Source organism: Lycium barbarum, chromosome 4 (assembly GCF_019175385.1).
Source record: "Lycium barbarum isolate Lr01 chromosome 4, ASM1917538v2, whole genome shotgun sequence".
Classification (NCBI taxonomy): Eukaryota; Viridiplantae; Streptophyta; class Magnoliopsida; order Solanales; family Solanaceae; genus Lycium; species Lycium barbarum.
In genome coordinates, this window is record NC_083340.1 from 112,571,860 (window position 1) to 112,592,317 (window position 20,458).

At 36.4% G+C, this 20,458-nt stretch overlaps 2 protein-coding genes across 2 annotated transcripts in view; one reads left to right on the forward strand and one right to left on the reverse strand.

Moving 5' to 3' along the window:
- The window catches only part of LOC132637676 (U-box domain-containing protein 52-like), a 31,613-nt gene extending 18,356 nt beyond the window's left edge, over nt 1-13,257 (forward strand). Inside the window, exons 4-8 of the mRNA XM_060354730.1 lie at nt 9,339-9,401; nt 9,525-9,621; nt 9,830-10,069; nt 12,089-12,190; nt 12,931-13,257. Of these exons, the coding sequence (XP_060210713.1) occupies nt 9,339-9,401; nt 9,525-9,621; nt 9,830-10,069; nt 12,089-12,190; nt 12,931-13,257 (829 nt within the window). The remainder of the gene's footprint in view (nt 1-9,338; nt 9,402-9,524; nt 9,622-9,829; nt 10,070-12,088; nt 12,191-12,930) is intronic.
- Nucleotides 13,258-15,408: 2,151 nt separating this feature from the next.
- Nucleotides 15,409-16,197, reverse strand: LOC132636240 (ras-related protein RABD1-like). Its single transcript, XM_060352987.1, has one exon. The coding sequence runs from the start codon at nt 16,132-16,134 to the stop codon at nt 15,526-15,528; it is 609 nt and encodes a 202-aa protein (XP_060208970.1). The 5' UTR covers nt 16,135-16,197; the 3' UTR covers nt 15,409-15,525.
- Between the last annotated feature and the right edge of the window lie 4,261 nt (nt 16,198-20,458).

A 20,458-nucleotide genomic window follows, 5' to 3' on the forward strand; every position in this document is an offset into this window, starting at 1 on the left:
TAAGGTTTGGGGTTTATTTCCCCAGCACCCCATTCACGAAAAATTACCCTAAAGTTAATAAGAACAAGTCCCAAGCCTCAAGAAAGATACAAGGTAAGTGTTATCATGATTATAGGTTGAATTCAAGTCCCTAATCTCTTTCTAACTTGAGTAAACCCTTCTAATCAATAGATTTGTGAGTGGGACATTATTGTTGGGCGTGGAAACCCTAGACCTCGCATTCAAGAGGATTGGACGTCAAAAAGGTAATGATTCTACACTCTAATCATTCATAATAGTGAATTGATGAGTTCTTGGGAGAATAGTAAATGGGTTTAGTAAAGAGAATTACACGAACTATAGTTGGGATTTGGATTGTTGACTTGAGATTGTTATAATGATATGGGTGATGGGGAATGATGTTAATTACACCTAATTAAGATTGTAGAATCACCTAGAAGTAATAGAATGGGAATTGGGTGAAGAAATCACCATTAATGGAGATTGTGGAGCTTAATGCCCACTAAGTGTTTGATAAAATGCTTAGATGACCAAAGCATGAATATTATTGCTAATATAGAATTCCTTTGACTTGTATTGATATAGATCAAAGTTGAAAGGGTTGACGAACATTGTATTACGCTCAAAGGCTGGAATTAAGGTATGTGCGGCTAACTATCTACGTTAGGGAATGTTCATGATTCTCCCTACGCCTCATTCTTCATACTTGTCAGTAATTTGACTCAGAATACAGTTTAGCCCTAGTTTTATGATATGTTGTAGAACTGTTATCTTCTAGGGTTGCAGTTACAGAATTCGTTCATGGTTATCAATTTGAATATCATGAACTCAGCATGTAATCTTTATAGACTTATGTATTGTTACCACATGAGTCTCAGTCTAGAAATTCAGTATGCTCAGAAACAGTCAGTGTTTACAATTTAGTCCAGCATGTCTATTTCAGTTCAGCATTGTTCATTGTTGTTATGGTATCAGTCCTTATTAATTAACCATAATTATACATATGTGATTTTGCCCGAGGGCACAGCACAGTCTTGTGTATACGTATACATGGCCAAGGCCATTGACTGGCGCACTACTAGGCCGAGGCCATAGCGTGCATTTATAATTGGGCCAAGGCCCCACATATACAAACACAGATAATACAGATGATTCAGATACAGAGCAGGGAGTATTCATATCTCTACTTCCTTGCTATTACAGTTACAGTTATCAGTTTCAGTTTCAGTTTCAGTATTTTATTGCTTCAGTTGCTTTACATACCAGAACGATTCAAATGTGCTGACGTCCCTTTTTATTGCTTGGGGGCCTGCATCTCGCGATGCAGACAACGATATACAGGTTGACGACTCAGCTATTTAGGAGTGCACGTATCAGCTACTGGTGAGCCCCAAATTCCTTCGGGGCGTTGTCAGCTATCCAGTTATTTCAGTTTATAGACAACTCTATTATTCAGTACTCTTAGAGGCTTCATAGACACAGTTCAGACAGTCAGATATTTATTATGTTAGCCTTGTTGGCAGTCGTTCAGTTGTTTGGTTTACCCATGTTGGCTACTTTCAGATATGTTCAGATTGTCTAAGTATTTCCGCATTATGATATTTCAGTGAGACTTTTAGTTAATCATCATGTGTTAGTTTATTTTATAAATTAGTTATGTTTTGGTATCACATGTTGATTCAGCCAGCCAGTTGGTTCGCTCGGTCACATGCAGTCAGGCACCGGGTGCCGTGTTACGTCCAGGCCCAGGTTCGGGGCGTGACAAAGCTTGGTATCAGAGCCCTAGGTTCAAGTGTCTTAGGGAGTCTATGAAGCCGTGTCCAGTGGGGTCTCTTTTATATATGTAAGGGCCCCACACATATAAACAGTTGACCACCAAGACATTCAGGATTTGTCTCATATCTTTCTACTCTAGATCGTGCCATGAAGCTTAGAGCAATAAGTAACTTCTCTTTTTAGCAAATTACGTACGTTTCGAATGAGCAGGCGACAAACAGGTAATTCAAGGCCCAATTGAGGTTGATTATCCATAGGGGTACAATTGTGAAGTACTTGCTGGTAACAAATGAGACTTGAGGTGTTATTGAAAGGTGAATAAAGTGTAAGTTGCCCGAGAAAGGGTGTTGTATATTGAATGGGAAGTTGAATAATAATGATGTTCTTGAGAAAGGAGAATGGGATACAACAGGGAGAGGATATCAGAGAAATTAGAAAAGGAGCTAAGTCTGCAGGAAACGTAAATCGTGGAGGATCTCAAGAAGGTGGGGGCAGACAGTCTTCTACCGGAAGCCATCAGGACCCACTCCATCTGCAGCTAGTACACTAGTCTCGAGGTGTAGATATGATCAAAAAGGTCAGTTCAGCTAGAAACAACATTTATGAGCACCAGCCTCTCGGTGACATACCAGTGTGAGCCACCGAAGTTTTCAAATCTTATGTGCAACAAGTGTTATAGGGACACCAAGGGGTGTATCGTTTGGGGCCTTAATATGTGTTTCAATGGCTTCTCTTAATTCTTAAGCCCAGTCAGGTTGTAATACAGCTAAGCCCGGTATTTCAGTTTTCAGTGAAGACTGCTTGGAAGCTTCAGCAGGTCGTCAGGATAACGAGGCATCCCCAGTTATCGCCACAGATAAAATTTTCGTACGAACTATGCCTGTTAAGAAAAGAGATATGTATGAAATAATAACCATGAGCAGACGATATTAAATTTTCGGGAATGATTTTAGTCTGTTTAAGTTAGTCAGATCAGAGTTAGAGAGTACGATGGTTGTAGGTTACTATAAGAAGTAATTATTATTATGAGATAAGAAGATGTGACAGTTCTGCTTAAGCTATGTGAGTAAGTGTTTATCCCAGATGTGTATAGTCTGATACGATTTTGAAGTGTATAGAAAGTTTGGGTTTGGTTGTTCCAATCTTTCGTATAAGATAGATGAAAGTTTGTTAAGTGTGATGCATAGTTCAGAAAAGATAGTATACAACCATAAAATAGCGTCAGATGATGAGGAAGAGTTAGAAACAACTTAGGTTATTCAGAGCAGAATAAGAAAATATGAACCTAGCGGGTGATTAACAGAAAAATAGTAAGTAAGTTTTGAGTAGATACAATGCTTTAGGAATTTCAACAGAACTGTTAAAAGTATGATTTGATTTCCTTATTCAGATGAACATCTTAAGTGGGTGACTGTTCGGATACATCCGAATGTGTGTTAGAAACAAAGGGCTTAAGTTAAGCTCGGAGTAGAGTGAATAGTGGAAGAAGAAATCAGCTAAGCCGTAAGAAAGCAAACTACAGAAAAATAACCTTTAAGAGTTGTCAAAAAGGGGTTGTCCTAAGATTTACAGTGTGAGCAGAGTTAAGTCGTTAAGATGGAGTATGCGAGTTATGAATACAGTAGCAACCCGTTCATATAAGTAAATTTAATTTTTCCCCATGAAAAAATTGCTCAGATGTGAGTCGAAAAAAAAAAGTCGGCAGTGTTGTAGAGTATAAAGGAATTACAGAAGATAAGGAATGTTAATTGGATCCCATCAAAAGAGAAGAATTTGTAAGTATAAGACGTTAGCCTTGGTCATTGAAGACTCGAAGGGTTAGTACGAGATATAAAGAACCTCAGTTCAGTTAGGTTGACATAATAAGATAGTCTTCATAAAGAATACGCCCCAACTTAGAGGAAACCCGAAATGAGTAGAATGATCATCGAACGAATCGTGTCAAGTTCAATTATTATCGATTAGGCGATCACAGAAAAGCTATAAGATCATGCCCAGTTATGTGTTACAAGGGTGGTGCCATTGCACGAGACTCTAATCTTTAAGGTGCTAGTCAAAGACTTAGCGCACAACAGTACTATGAGCATTTTAGGAAGTATCTCAAAAAAAAAAAAATCAAGTATGGGAAGTACAGCTCATGATTTAGGCAGACAAGAGAACTATGTGAAAGAACTTCACCGCTTATCTAAGCTAGGAACTTGACTTTCAAACTCCGAAGTGGGTGGAGTTATTGCCCAGAACATGGCATTCCTGCTTAGTCATTGAAGTTAGAGAGAAGCAGTTTGGTGATTCCTACTTGTTGCAGATGAAAGAGGGGATTCACGAACAGAAAGCCTTAGCTTTTGAACAAGAGGGAGATAATGGTACCTTGAGATATCGAGGCAAATTATGCGTTCTAGATGTAGATGGACTCAGAGAGCTAATTATGTCAGAAGCTCACCGTTCTAGGTCTACCTCATTCAGTTAGAAGGCACGACCTGATTTGGGTGATTATGGACAGACTTACGAAGTCAGCGCACTTCTTGCCAGTTAAGACCTCAGATTGAACAGAAGATTATGCCAAGTCATAAATTAATGAAATTTCCAGATTGTATGGGACCCTAGCGCTGATCATTTCAGATTGTGGGGCCCAGTTAACAGCAAACTTCTAGAGATCATTTCAAAAGGATTGGGTGCGAGGGTTAACCTCAGCACAACTTTTCAATCGCAGACGATGATCAGACAGATACGCTATTCAGATATCATGTTATAATATTCATGTCAGCTTAGTACTCAGATGTCAGTCCAGTACTCATGTATTCATGCCAGTCCAGTATTCAGTTAGTGTGCTAGTTCTGTATTCAGTCAATCCAGTATTCAGTCAACTTTGTATTCAGTTAGTTCAGTAGACATTCAGTTCAGTATCTGAGCAATTCAGTAATCATGTATTCATTCAGTTCAGTAACCATGTGTCCTTGATTTCAATGGTAATTGGGGTGACCACCTGCCTCTTATTGAGTTTACTTACAAAAACAATTACCATGCTAGTATTGGGATGACACCGTTTAAAACCCTTTTTGAGCGAAGGTGCAGATCACCGATTGGTTAGCTTAAAATTAGGGAAGCAGAGTTGTTAGGACCAGATTTGGTCTATTAGGCTATAGAGAAGGTCAAGTTGATTTAGAAGCGTTTGAAAACGGCTCAGAATTGCCAGAAGTTTTACACACATGTGAGACAGAGAGATCTAGAGTTTGAAGTTAGTGACTGGGGTATTTCTTAAGCTCTCACCTAGGAAGAGTGGCATGAGATTTGGTAAGAAGGGGAAGCATAGTCCCGCCATATTGGACCATACATAATCCAATGAAAGGTTAGTCAATTGGCTTATGAGCTTGAGTTTCCACATGACTTGGTTATTGTGCATCTAGTGTTTCATGTGTCCATGTTGAGAAAGTGTGTGGGAGACCCGTCATTGGTTGTCCCGACTGATAGCATAACAGTCAATAATAATTTGACTTATGAAGAAGTACCAGTAAAAATCCTTGATCGCCATGTCGCAAGTTAAGGACTGAGGAGGTAGCCCTAGTAAAGGTTTTGTGGCGAAGTCAAAAAGATGAAAAGGCTAGATGGGAAACAGAAGAAGACATGAAGTCCAGATATCCCTATCTCTTTGAAGAATCAGCAGAAACCGGTGAAGGTATTGTACCTTCCCCTCTCAGATCGTTCCTTCTACAGTTTCTACATTATCAGTATTCATCCTGCTAGACAGTCAGCTTAGTAGTTGTCCAGTTCAACAGATAATTCAGTTCAGACCCTTTTCAGTCCAGTTTTCATGTGCTCATGTCAGTTAGTGTGCACATGTCTCGGCAGTCACTCTTTAGCAGAATCCATCATTCGAGGACGAATGATCCTAAGGGGAAGATAATGTAACACCCCGTATCTTGGAACTAAGTTTAGACTCATATCATTAGAGTTTTAGTGTAAAAACTGAAGATTTGAACGTTTTGCGAAAATGGTTGATAGACCTACTTCGGGCAGTGATAACTCCTTGATTAGTTGGGAATTTGGGAAAGTACCCTTAATAAAAGTTGTAGTATGTAGAAATACATTTCTAACGATAAAAGGACCAAGCCAATCAGAGATCGGAGCAAGGCTATATGATCGTCTCAATATGGCTAATAGCTAGGCACTTAAAATTCGATAGAATCGGCTAAATTTTTGATACGTCTGTCGTCCAGTCAAATTTGGTGAACATCCGTTGGGCATTTGAGGAAACATAAAACATGAAAGTTGTAGCCCTTTGAAATAGATTTCCAACGGTATATTGTGGAGCCCAAACAGAGCTCTGTACAAGAAAGTATGTCCATTTTACCGAACACTGTGAAGAACTGACACCCATCGCTCTTTCAGGTGCGTGGAGGCGCGTGCGATGGTTCCGCATTGCGGGCCGATCGCGTAAGTCTGAGTATTGAGCTGCAGAACATTGCGCGATGGTCATCGCGGACCCATCGCGAATCGGGTCAGATTCGGGTCAAAATTTCGGGTTACGCGTTTTTAGTTATATCTAAGGTTTGGGGTTTATTTCCCCAGCACCCCATTCACGAAAAATTACCCTAAAGTTAATAAGAACAAGTCCCAAGCCTCAAGAACCATACAAGGTAAGTGTTATCATGATTATAGGTTGAATTCAAGTCCCTAATCTCTTTCTAACTTGAGTAAACCCTTCTAATCAATAGATTTGTGAGTGGGACATTATTGTTGGGCGTGAAAACCCTAGACCTCGTATTCAAGAGGATTGGACGTCAAAAAGGTAATGCTTCTACACTCTAATCATTCATAATAGTGAATTGATGAGTTCTTGGGAGAATAGTAAATGGGTTTAGTAAAGAGAATTACACGAACTATAGTTGGGTTTTGAATTGTTGACTTGAGATTGTTATAATGATATGGGTGATGGGGAATGATGTTAATTACACCTAATTAAGATTGTAGAATCACCTAGAAGTAATAGAATGAGAATTGGGTGAAGAAATCACCATTAATGGAGATTGTGGAGCTTAATGCCCACTAAGTGTTTGATAAAATGCTTAGATGACCAAAGCATGAATATTATTGCTAATATAGAATTCCTTTGACTTGTATTGATATAGATCAAAGTTGAAAGGGTTGAAGAACATTGTATTACGCTCAAAGGCTGGAATTAAGGGATGTGAGGCTAACTATCTACGTTAGGGAATGTTCATGATTCTCCCTACGCCTCATTCTTCATACTTGTCAGTAATTTGACTCAGAATACAGTTTAGCCCTAGTTTTATGATATGTTGTAGAACTGTTATCTTCTAGGGTTGCAGTTACAGAATTCGTTCATGGTTATCAATTTGAATATCATGAACTCAGCACGTAATCTTTATAGACTTATGTATTGTTACCACATGAGTCTCAGTCTAGAAATTCAGTATGCTCAGAAACAGTCAGTGTTTTCAATTCAGTCCAGCATGTCTATTTCAGTTCAGCATTGTTCATTGTTGTTATGGTCTCAGTCCTTATTAATTAACCATAATTATACATATGTGATTTTGCCCGAGGGCAGGGCACAACACAGTCTTGTGTATACGTATACATAGCCGAGGCCATTAACTGGCGCACTACTAGGCCGAGGCCATAGCGTGCATTTATAATTGGGCCAAGGCCCTACATATACAAACACAGATAATACAGATGATTCAGATACAGAGCAGGGAGTATTCATATCTCTACTTCCTTGCTATTACAGTTACAATTATCAGTTTCAGTTTCAGTGTCAGTATTTTGTTGCTTCAGCTGCTTTACATACCAGTACAATTCAAATGTGCTGATGTCTCTTTTTATTGCTTGGGGGCCTGCATCTCGCGATGCAGGCAACGATATACAGGTTGACGACTCAGCTATTTAGGAGTGCACGTATCAGCTACTGGTGAGCCCCAAATTCCTTCGGGGCGTTGTCAGCTATCCAGTTATTTCAGTTTATAGACAACTCTATTATTCAGTACTCTTAGAGGCTTCATAGACACAGTTCAGACAGTCAGATATTTATTATGTTAGCCTTGTTGGCAGTCGTTCAGTTGTTTGGTTTAGCCATGTTGGCTACTTTCAGATATGTTCAGATTGTCTAAGTATTTCCGCATTATGATATTTCAGTGAGACTTTTAGTTAATCAGCATGTGTTAGTTTTATTTTATAAATTAGTTATGTTTTGGTATCACATGTTGATTCAGCCAGCCAGTTGGTTCGCTCGGTCACATGCAGTCAGACATCGGGTGCCGTGTTACGTCCAGGCCCAGGTTCGGGGCGTGACAATTCCCAACGTAGAGAGTTAGCCTCACATACATTGACTCTGGCCTTCTAAGCATATCACAATATTCGTCACCACCTTCAACGATAATATATATATATATATATAAGAGGAACCAATATCAGCCCTAATGCTCATGTTTTAGTCACTTAGGCATTTTATCAAACACCTTATGGGCGTATAGCTGCATAACCCTAATTAATAGTTATTTCTTTACCCAATTCCCATTCTACTACTTCTAGGTGATTATACAATCCCAAATAGATATAACTAACACCATTTTTCATCACCCATATGATTACGACAATCGCAAGTCAACAATCTAAAACCCTAGCATAGTTTATATGATTCTCTTTATCAAACCCATTTACTATTCTCCCAAGAACTCATCAATTCACAACTATAAATGATTAGGGAGTAGAAGCATTACCATTTTGAAGTTCAATCCTCTTGAATTTGAGTTCTAGGGTTTCTTCGCTCAATAATGATGTTCCAATTACAACTCTATTGACTAGAAGGGTTTACTCAAGTTAGAAAGGGATTAGAGACTTTATATCAACCTAGAATCATCACAGAGCTTACCTTGGAGATCTTGAGGCTTGGGACTTGTTCTTTCTTGCCTTAGGATGATTTTTTGTGAATAGGGGTGTTAGGGAATGAACCCAAGCTTAAATATAAGTTAAAACGCGAAAACCCGAAATCTGACCCGAAAATCCGACCTATGTGTGTTGGGCCCGCGTCACACGCCCAATGCCGGGCCTAACTCAGACTTTGGTCAGATATCAGGTTGACCCGCTCTGGGCTCACGACGCGTGGACAACACACACTCACCCTTTGCGCGTCGCGTGGCCAACGCTAGTGGCCTGCCACTCTCAGCGTTTTTGTGACACTCATAACTTCTTTCTCCGATCTCCGTTCAGTCTGGTCTTTATATGGATGGAAAGTTATTTCCATGTACTACAACTTTTATTAAGGAACCTTTTCCAAGTTCTCAACTAGTCAAGGAGTTACGGGTGCCCGAAGTAGGCCTGTCGATTATTTTCACGTAACTTCCAAACCTTCAAATTTTCTACTAAAACTCTAACGATACACGTCCAACCTTAGTTTTAAGTTACGGGGTATAACAAAAAAAGTTAGTGGCTAGAGTGGGCAATTGAGAAGGAGAAGGTGGGAGAGACAGCGAAATATTATGCGGGTGACAATGCTTTAGGCCTTGACAGTTTTACTTTGGCTTTTGTAAAGCACTATTGAGTAGGGTGAAGAGTAGTTTCATGCAATCTATTGATGAGTTTCAGGAAAGAGGTGAATTCAAGAAGAGGTTAAATGCATGCTTCATTGTCATCATTCCTAAATGAGAAGACACTACGAGCATCGAGGATTAAAGACCTATTAATCTACTGGGGAGCATCTATAAGATTATATCTAAGGTGTTTTCCAATAGACTTAAGAATATTCTGAAGGAGACTGTATTAAGATCACAAAATGTTTTTGGGAAAGGTAGACAAATCTTAGATGCAACTTTGGTGGCAAATAAAGTGGTAGGTTAAAAAATAAAGCAAGATACGCTAGGTGTGTTGCACAATTTAGATCTTGAAAAGGCTTATGACCACGTGAACTGAAAGTTTCTTGATTTCATTACGGTGGCGATGAGTTTTGGGAGAAATGGAGAAAGTGGGCCAGCTTTTGTATATCTTCAGTGATATACTCAGTCCTGGTTAATAGTAACTCGTGTACTTTCTTTGGCAGTTCGAGGGAATTGAGCCAAGGGGCTCCTTTATCACCTATGCTCTTCATTTGATGGAATCTTTGAGTAGGATAATTGATAGAGTTGTTATGCGAGGACATATAAAGGGATTCAATGCTATGGTTGAAAGTGTTGGCACCATTTTGGTCTCTCATCTTTCATTTTCAAATGATATCTTGGTTTCACACGATGTAGTTGTGATCCAGTTGAAATATCTGGGCCAAGCGTTAACTTGGTTTCAGGTGGTGTTGACCCTGTAATCTCAGAAAATGTGAGATTATACCCGTTGGTGAGGTGGATAACATTTGATTTGCTCGCTCATGTTTTGCATTTCCAAGTAGGAGCTCTCTCTACTACATATCTTGGATTACCATTGGTGGCTTCGAATAAGGATCTTAGTACTTGGAATCCTAATCTTTAGAGGGTCGAGAAGAGGCTGGTGAGTTAACAGAAAAGATATTTGACAAATGTGGAAAGAAAGTGCTTATAGAGAGCACTTTATCAAGCATTCCCACTTATTGTATGTCCTTATTTCATGTCCCTACCAGTTTTACGGGAAAATTGAAAAGGCTTCAGGGAAATGTTTTATGGGATTCGTCGAATGGGGCAAGGAAGTTTCACTTGTTCCGATAGGAGATTGTGACATCCCATAAAAATGAAAAAGGTTTGGCAGTTAAAGATTTGAGGGTCTTTTACAAAGCATTGTTGGAGATATGGGGTGGAGGTCCAATCCTTCTGGAGAAAGATGACAATAGATAAATATGAGGTCAATGAAAGGAGCTAGAGAACTAATAATATTAATAAAAGAGCTAGAGAACTAATAATATTAATATGTCTTTACAGTGTAGAGATGAGGAATATCATGAAGGGATGGATAAGTTTTAATCGAAACATCTCATTCGGTATTGGTGACAAGAGAAGAGTTAGCTTTAGGGACGCAAGTGGTGTGGGGACAACTTGGTAAAACATGAACTCCCAAGCATTTACAGGGTATCTTGCATAATGGAGTTTAGTCCAACATATTAGGGGGACATAAGGGGAGGAGACATTTTGGGATTTGAGGTTCAGGAGGGTCAGTATAAGGAGGTCATTGAGTTTCAATGATTTCTAGCTTTACTTCATAAGAAATGTGAGCCAGTCAATAGACTCGATATTTTGAGATGAATCTTGGGGAGCAACAATGCTTTTTCTGTTAATTCCTATATGACAAGCTTTTGGTGAGGATTGAGGATGCCTTTCCATTTAAATCGATTTGGATACTTAAGATGCCAAGGAAGGTGTGTCTTTTCACCTGATTAGTAGCTAGAGGGATGATCTTGGTAGAGGAAAATCTTAGAAAACGAAAGGTTCTTTACATCAACCGATGTTATTATGCAAGGAGGTGGCTGATGATGTAGATCATCTTTTCTACATTGTAGTCTTTCCATGAGACTGTGGTGGGATATTTTTAGATGGTTTAGTATGTCATGGCTGATACCAAGATCTGTAAAGGACTTGTGATTTAGCTGGAAAAGTGGAAGAAGAAGGAGAAATCATAGGGCTTTGAATATTGCCCCTCTAGCTTTGATGTGGCTAATTATTTAGAGAGGGAGAAATAGGAGAGCATCCACAGGGAGTAGAAATGAGTTTTGGTCCGTTGACCAGTAGTCTCTAATTCCTTGTTTACTTTTAGTGCACCCATGTAGTTTATGATTGTATAGATAATTGAGTGTCTTTTGTAGAGAATTATATCTTTTTGCAAGTTCTTTACTTTTTGGCTCCCCTTGTATACGTTCGATTTTGGCCTTTTCGAGTAATGAAATCTCATTTACATGATTAATATAGAAAAACTAGTATTACCTGCTCCCTAAGTTGTGGTGGAGTATTTACTTTACTTGACTAGCTCTCCTTAAACAAAATCCTATGAGACATAGTAAATAATATAGCTCCTCTGCCCACTCTTAAAGTGTTTATTTGTTCAATAAAATTTTGAGGTGTAGGGGTTGAAAATTCCAACTGGCATCCTTGTCCTTTGGTTCATATAAGAAGAAGTCCAATTGGTGGGCATTACAGCACTCATTCTAAGCAAACCTGCTCCAACCTCAGGGGTGTAGCAAGCTATTTGTTGGACTAATTGTGGTCCGTGCAAGTTGGTCCATACGTAGTATCATAAAAATTGTTAGTGGAAGAAAAGATGAGAAAACTACAGTTACAAACAATTTAAATTAATATTATTTGTTTTGCTTGAGGAATATTAATATTTGACATGTTAAATTTTTCAGAAAGAAATGGAAGAAAAGATGAGAAGACTAGAGTTTCAAACAATTCAAACTATGGAAATGTACCATGCAGCCTGCAAAGAAGCACTACGAGAGAAACAAAAGGTAATGAATTGATTTACTTTTTTAAAAAAATAAATTAATCCTGATAGATTGGAAAGGAATGGGAAGTATGGCTTAGAGGATAATGATATTTTTTTTATTGGATAAGAACTAAAATCTCCATTACTCTTTATGTATAGAAGAGAACCTATTTGCGTCGAAATTTGAATATGGCTTGGGAAGGAGAATGGTTTAGGCCTTATCAAATCTGTTTGTTTGGTCTATATCATAATGCAATAAATCCCAAGCACAAAAAGAGACTCAGATGCATTAGTTGCAGATATTATATGAAGTAATCCTAATTGAATGGGCTAAGACTAACACCTATCCCTAGGGATTGAAAAAAAATTATTATGTGTCTCACACAACTGACACTAATTTTGTGAGGCACATAATAATTTTTTTTATTTTTTTTTGCAAATGGCAAAATAATACTTTTGACTCGGCCCGTGAATCAAATCTCTTTTTCTTATTATTAGTCATTTGTACCGTAGTTGCGCGTTAGTGTACACATTTTCTTATGTTTGTATCATAGTCATACATTTTTAGTTTTAAATCCATATATACATGCTTTTACCTAATATTGTTGCCTCTTGTCTAAGTATTGCTAGTTTTCAACATCATATTCATTATTTGTATATCCGTTTATGGTAAAGTAGCCTTCCAGAGTTATACAGCCATGATATCATTTTGTATTCTTATGCGTTTATATGTGCTGTAACTTCTCTTTTTATTGTATATAGTTAAAGGAACTTGAAAATTTGAGGAAGGAAGATGTGAAGAAACTTAAAGAAGCGAGACGAGAAAAGGAAGAGGCATTGGCCTGTGTTGAGAAGGAGAAAGCATTAAGAATGGCATCAAAGGAAGAGGCGAAAGAAGCTCAAAGAAAGGCTGAAAGAGAGGTACAAAGGAGAAAGTGTTCGGAAAGAAAAGCTCGTAGAAAATCTGAGGCCAAGAAGTCTGCACTAAAGTCCTTAGTTCATTCCCAAAAGGCCATGGAGTATCAAAGTTTACTTAGGATACTTGTGGTTTTGATAATTTTCTACGTTTATTTCTTTGATTTGACATGAACCTTATGTTTAATAGAGAAGAAAATGTGAGGGATATGTTTGATATTGTCAGGTCATCAATGAGTAAGAAACTAAGAGTTTTTTTTGCACCTTATTCTATTAATATTAATAATTTTCCACCCTAATCTCTTTATTTCCTTGTAAAACAATAAAAAGTCTCTTTTTCTTGAATCATACATGAGGGAAAAACAGGAAAAAAAAAACAAGATATGGGTGGCGCAAAACAAGACGCGTTCTTTGCATTTTGCAACCCTAAGGATGCATAACTGAATATAAGCTATCAAATCTGGATGAGTTCCACCTGAGCTAGGTTGCATTTTAATTTTCAACTCCAGACGTGCATAGGGCCATATGCATAACTAGGGCAATAACATCTTAATCTCCATCACAATATGATGATCTTCAAGGACATCAAAGCTGGGCAACATAACTAAAAGGAGACAAATAATTCGCTGCTTCTTCATCTATGTGAATGTGATATGTTTCTCGTTTTGATCCTTAAATTTGGTATTTTACTCTAGTCCAGATTTAAAATCTTGCCACCTTGCAAAGAAAGTTCATCAAATGACTAAAAATGCACAACACCAGGAACCTCAAATGCATGATTAGCTAAATAGTTAGCCAACATGTTCTCTTCTCTGTATGCATGTATATATAAACTGGACATGACAGTGAAGCATAACATCTTGAACGTCTTCAGAAATTCTAATAGTATTCCATGACTCTAAAATCTATCTATATATAATAGGAGAAGCAAAAGAATGTGAGAATGACAAGTGTCATCACCACAAAATTCCTTTAAAAAAAAATAGACCAAAATGAAGAAAAAGAGAAAACACAAAAAGATTAAAAAAATTTAGTAAAATGCACGGTTCAAAATAGAATAAGCAATTCAAACTAAAGATGGAGTGTCTCCTATAATTTAGGTAACTGATACAAATGTCCTCCAGCAACTGCTACTAATGCTATTATCTCAGCAAAGCAATAACTTCCTTTGTCAAACTATTTTTGATACGGATGAATTTTCATTCCTTACAAAGTTGTGATGTTAAAGACACAGGTACTCTTCCTTCCAACAACTTCATCATTTGTTACCATTTCTCTTTGTTTTATTTTTTATTTTTTCATTTTGTAGTGATTGTGAACTGAGATTAATCAAAAATTAAAAATTGCACGACTTACATAAGACAGGATTATACTCATACTTTGATGAATGAGGGAGACAAAAATATGAAGTGACTTAAGATTTTCTAAGTAAATTACATTCTTCTTTCTCATTAATAATAGCTTTAACCAACGTCATTGTTTTTAACAATTTTATAAGTTGATTTTCTAAATATGTATATTTTATGTTAAGTTGTTTTACTCTACGATCTCAGCATATTCTGGAGTCTTATAATTGTTTGTTTCACTTATTTTGGTTGTATAGTGGCCTTTTTCTTTTCAGTGAGAATATGACAAGGAAAATTTAAATTACAGGCGTATTTAAGATATTTGTACATATATTTTCCATGTTTTGTTATATTAATGACAAGAATAGTAGAAGTAGATTTACTGGAAGACCAATTTTTATCTTCATTTTTTACATGATTAGGCGAGAAACCAATTATGGATGATCTCGCAAGTTGAGTATGATAATAAAAAAGATGTTTCTCAGTTAATTTTTGGATAAAATATAGATTACACTCTTACAGGATATATGAAGACATAAGCACGAAAGGAGATTTTAAAAAAACATAGAGTAAAGATGCAGTCTTCTTCACCTCTTCTAAGTCACCATAATTTGATTTTTTTTTTTGTGTTTGTTTCGTTACAGGTACCATAAAAGCAATTACATTAGATCAAAAACAAAATAATACATCAGAAGCAAGAGAAAAACACATGAGGTACATGTACTGAAAGTTCTTTGGCATATAAATTTTTTACATATATCCAAATAAAACTACTTTGTGGAGAGATTATAGTTCCATCGAATCATTTTATTTAATGAACATAGAGATTATACTTGAATCTTAATCCAAATCAACTCGAACCTTCAAATTTAGAACATATTATACGATAGAGGTTAAAACTTTAATTTTAAATCGCAACAATCTTTTATCTGCATTTGAACTTGAGTTTTTTTTTTTTTTTTTTTTTTTTTTTGAAGCAAAGTTAGAAAGATACTTCAACTAACGGGAAGATTCACAGGACATTCTAGTAAACATATGTTTAGTTACAATCTGTTCGACATTTTGCAATTGGAACAGAGGGATACAGCATCAGCAGTTAGCCACAACAGTTGCCCTTCTGCTCAATTGGTTGTCCCTTGATTTGAACAGCACTACCTGTCTTATTGGTTCCAGCTGCTTGGTTACCCATTTTCTTCTTGATCTCTCCAGCCATCGTTAAGAAAGCCTGCTCCACATTAATGGAGTCTTTTGCACTCGTCTCAAGGAAAGGGATACCTAGCTCATCTGCCAAAGCCTTTCCTGTCTGTGTGTCCACGACCTTGTTTTCTACCAAATCACATTTGTTTCCCACCAGAAGCTTGCAAACACTCTCATTTGCATATCTGTCAATTTCATTCAGCCATTGCTTGACGTTGTTGAAGCTCTCCATTTCAGTTACATCATAAACAATAATAATCCCATGTGCACCCCGATAGTAACTGCTTGTTATAGTCCGGAACCGCTCCTGACCAGCAGTATCCCAAATTTGCAGCTTGATTGTCTTTCCATCCTGCTCCACCGTCCTAATTTTGAAATCAACCCCGATGGTGCTAATGTAACTGTCAACATACGAATCATCAGCGAATCTGAGTAAAAGACACGATTTGCCGACAGAAGAATCGCCGATTAACAACAGTTTGAACAAGTAATCGTATTCGTTGCTCATGTTTGCTTCTTTCTTCTCTTTTTTTTGGGTATTGAGAAGTGAGTTGAAAAACAAAACTTTATATTGGAATGATATAAGAAACAAATTGAAAGATAAAGGCTTAACTTTATATTGGAATGATATAAGAAATTAAATTAAAGATAAAGGTTTGTAATTTGAATTTAATGCTTACTGTTTTGGAGATGGTTACAATTTTCCGATTTTATCGTAATTATAAAAAAAATTAAAACATATCTTTTTTAAAAGAGTAATTATTTTAATCAAACACCAAGATAAGAAAAAATTAATTGAAAGATTTAACATTTGAATTCAATTACAGTTTTGCAGATAACTTGTCCACTTTATCGTAATTAAAGGATAACATGAGAAAAAGACCAAAAAAAAAAAAATACTAACCTAAACCAACCGCAAAAGCCCTCACACACATCTGCGTAACTTCCCCATTTTCCTCATTCATTATCACACATAATCACTCCCACAACTTAACACACGGTTACAAGTGCTACTTTCGTCCAAAAACTCGGATATTTGGAGCAATCAGATGTTTTCTCTCTAGCATACTTAGTATGGATATTACGCTGGCACATGTGTCTTATACTTCGTTGCTATTATTTTATAGAACCAATTTTTTAAAACCGTTAACATTTATTTGATAAGATGTAGCTTGATTTACAAAAGAAAGTACAAGAAGGTGAAGCAAAGGATGAGGCTTTGTATTGATCGCAAGAGGAGCGATAACGAAGATGCAAATGAAGAATTTAGTTAGAAAGTTGCATGGATGGATACATGAAACTTCAAATATACAATTGTCGTACAAGAAAAACAGCTTTTATCTTTGACGGGTGATAGTGTATGATGCTTAAAATTGTGCTATTGTTGGAGAAATGTCTGCGAATCTAAAAGTCTTTATAATGAAAAAAAATCAAAAAGGTATGGTTGATCTTTTTTACTATCTTTTTTCCAATTTCTTCATCATAATATTCATTTGTGATAGAGTTACATGTTCGCAAATAGGAAAAAGTAAGAAGAGACCCTTCTCCTTTTAGGCAAGGCAAGACAAAGTTCATGGCATTTTTTTCTTAATTACTAAGTGTTAACCTCTATGTTTATGCATCTTCATTTGTTGATCCTTTTTTGTTATTATTGTACATTTTAAAAAATGTGATTAGCACTGATGAGGTTAAAAACAAAAAAAGATAGTCATTAATATTAGGTATTGTATAATCCTACATGGTGAAAGCGTATTTTATAAATCGTTTAAACTTAGTTCTACATGTTTGTATTTGAATTACTTCTATGAGGTGAAATATGTCACATAATCATTTTACAATTAGTTCAACATATATGAATAACTTTCTTATATCTAATGAGGAACTTTATATATGTAACAACGAGCTTTTGACCTGTTTATAATAATAAGTTATTGACATTTATGTTAGACTACGATAATATAATTTTGAATGCCTGAGGTTTACAATTTATTGTCATTATACATATTTTAAAAAAAATATTTTTGTTAAGCATTAAATTACAACTAATTCTAAGATTAAATGACCCTCTCCAACTTTGTCCAATCTAGAATATTATAGCAGGTGGGTAGTTCAATCTAATTATTTTTCAATATTTTTACTCTAATGTTTCTAGATTTCATCTATTTGATAATGGTAATCTCAATTTGTATGATTGTGAATTTATAAATTTTGCACATGAATCTTGTGATATTTTAGTGACGAAATATCTATTTTGTTGATTAATTATACTCTGACATGCTTCAATTAGTTGCAGTAGCATCAATTTAGATAAAAGTTAAATTCTTATGTAAGCTTTATGTGCATATGAAGAGACTAGATAGCAGCTTTCACAAGTATTGAGTGATTTAATGAGATTTTGGGTTAATGGTGAGAGTTAAGGTATTTAAAAATTGCTGTCATTTAGTTTTTTAATTCACTAGAGAATGTTGTCATTTAGTTTTTAAAAATTTACTAGAGAATACTGTCATTTAGTTCTTGCGACAATTTAAGAGGAGGAAATGATTTTCTTTCTCTGCTGGCCTTCTAATCAACTATCCTGGAGCAAATGATTTAAATTTCACAATTTATAAAATATTTATTTTAATATGATCAAACAAATAAGATAATTATTTCTTATAATATTTTTCTTAAACTTTCTGCGCATCTCGCGGGTACTATACTAGTATTCTTAAGTATAAGAGAATTCTAGTTGTTTGTGTATATAACCAATAACAAAAGTACCTAGATGCCTCATTAATTGTCACCGCTTTTGCTTTGATGTTTGTGGTATGGTGAATTTTCTTAGGTTGTACATAAACCAAATCACCTCTATCATCTCTTATGCAAAAACCATATGAACTTATTTCTGGATTACCTTTGCTTGCGCCATTAGTGTTTCATTTAGCAATACAGGTGAAGGGAGCAACCAAACAGTCTTTATATGGTGGAGCTTTGGCCTATAGTTTTCCAGGAACTAGATCAATCTAGGCTAGTTAGTTGGAACTCTTTCTAGCCAAGGAAATCTGACTGTCAGCAATTGAATGAATGTGAAGTATTGTTTTGTCGTTCCTTTTCCATTCCGAATGACTAACAAAGAAAGTTCCAACCATGATTTAGCATACTCCTTCACAGTATCACAGAGTTCAGAGGCAGAATTGTGTACATTCATCTCCACTAATTTTTCCTTGATTGCTAGTTTCGTTCCCTGAATTTCTGATGGTCCAGTAGCATTCTATTTTGAAATAGATCTATTCTTTCTATCTCAAGTGATCCTGGGAATAGGTGTAGTTTCACTATTCATTGTTAGCGTGGAAAATATAAAAACACAGTAATTAACGTGGTTCGGATCGATGTGATCATAGTCCACAGAGAACAACCGACACTTTTATTAATATCAAGGGAGAAAGTAAATTACAAAATGGAATACTCTTAGGTTCTATGTTCTGTTCTACTTAATAAATCCTAGCTAGCATGTATTTATACTACTAGGTCTAATGTTACACCTCGGAAAATTTCCCGTTGGTACGCAAGTAAATGGACTAATGATGTGTGCGAGGAGTGCGAGTGTATAATGTTTCATGGGAAATGTATGTGAAGGGATGTGGATGATTAGAATGAAAAGTCGAGAAATGAGAAAAAAATTGAAAGTTGGCAAAACTGCCCAGTGGTCGTATAGTGCAAAATACGGACCGTAAAGTGCAATATGGTCCGTAAACTTGAAGTCGTAAACTGGCATGCCCAACTTCAACTTTCTGTCAGCTGAGGAAAAGGTATAATACGACCTGGTGGACGGACCGTAAAGTGATTTACGGCCCGTAAACCATGGTCGTAAATCCCATGCATGCAGGCCAAAGTCTCTGGTCCTGCTTAAGCTTAAAGACGACCACGAAGGACGGTCCGTAAAGTGGAATACGGACCGTAAACCTCCATGGACGACCACTGTTCACCCAGCACAGATTTTCCAATTCATTAAATATGAGGATCAAGACTTATTTTATTTCATTAACAACATTACACCACTTCTCTCTAGAACTTCTCTCTACATTTATTATATGAGTTTTCAAGGATTATAAGCCATCAATAACATTAAGACAAGTGAATCAAGGATAAGGTAATCATCAAGGATCATCCAAGTCAAGGAATCCAAATGGAGAAAAACTAGGGTTTTGCTCAAAGAAGAGTATTACCAACCAAAGCTTGTTCCTATAACTTCTAAGGTAAGATTCATGATTTTTACAAGATGTTTAAGGTATTGGAGAATTAAAATACATGGATTATAGAAAATGTGGTCAACTAGGTCATGAAAGATGAATAGTGACATTTTGAGAAATAGTTTGAATTGAGTTATGAATGTTGTTGTGTTGTGATATGAATGTGTTATAAATGGTATTAAGATCATGAACTAAACACTTTAGACGAATGGACGAAGTTGGGTGTTATGACCATGAATGTGGGTGAATTAGAGGCAAATTGAGGAATCTAGATAATGTGGATAGTGTGAATGACTAATGGCCATTGTTATGATATTAATGAAGGTATAAACGCTAGCATTGGAAGGGAACGTGCAAGTGTAGAATAGTTCAACGGAAAGGTATGTAAGGCTAACCCTTCTTTCATAAGGCATGGTTCTTGGCCAAATTCCTAAATTCCTCTATATGAGTATGTTGTCCTCACATGGTTGACATTCCGAGCTCATAAGCTCACGACCCTTGATATGTACTATGATTATACTACGTTCCTCGTATGACGAGTAAGTATATAATGTAAATGTAACGATAATGATGAGGATAGTAATGACGATGAGAGTAAAATGA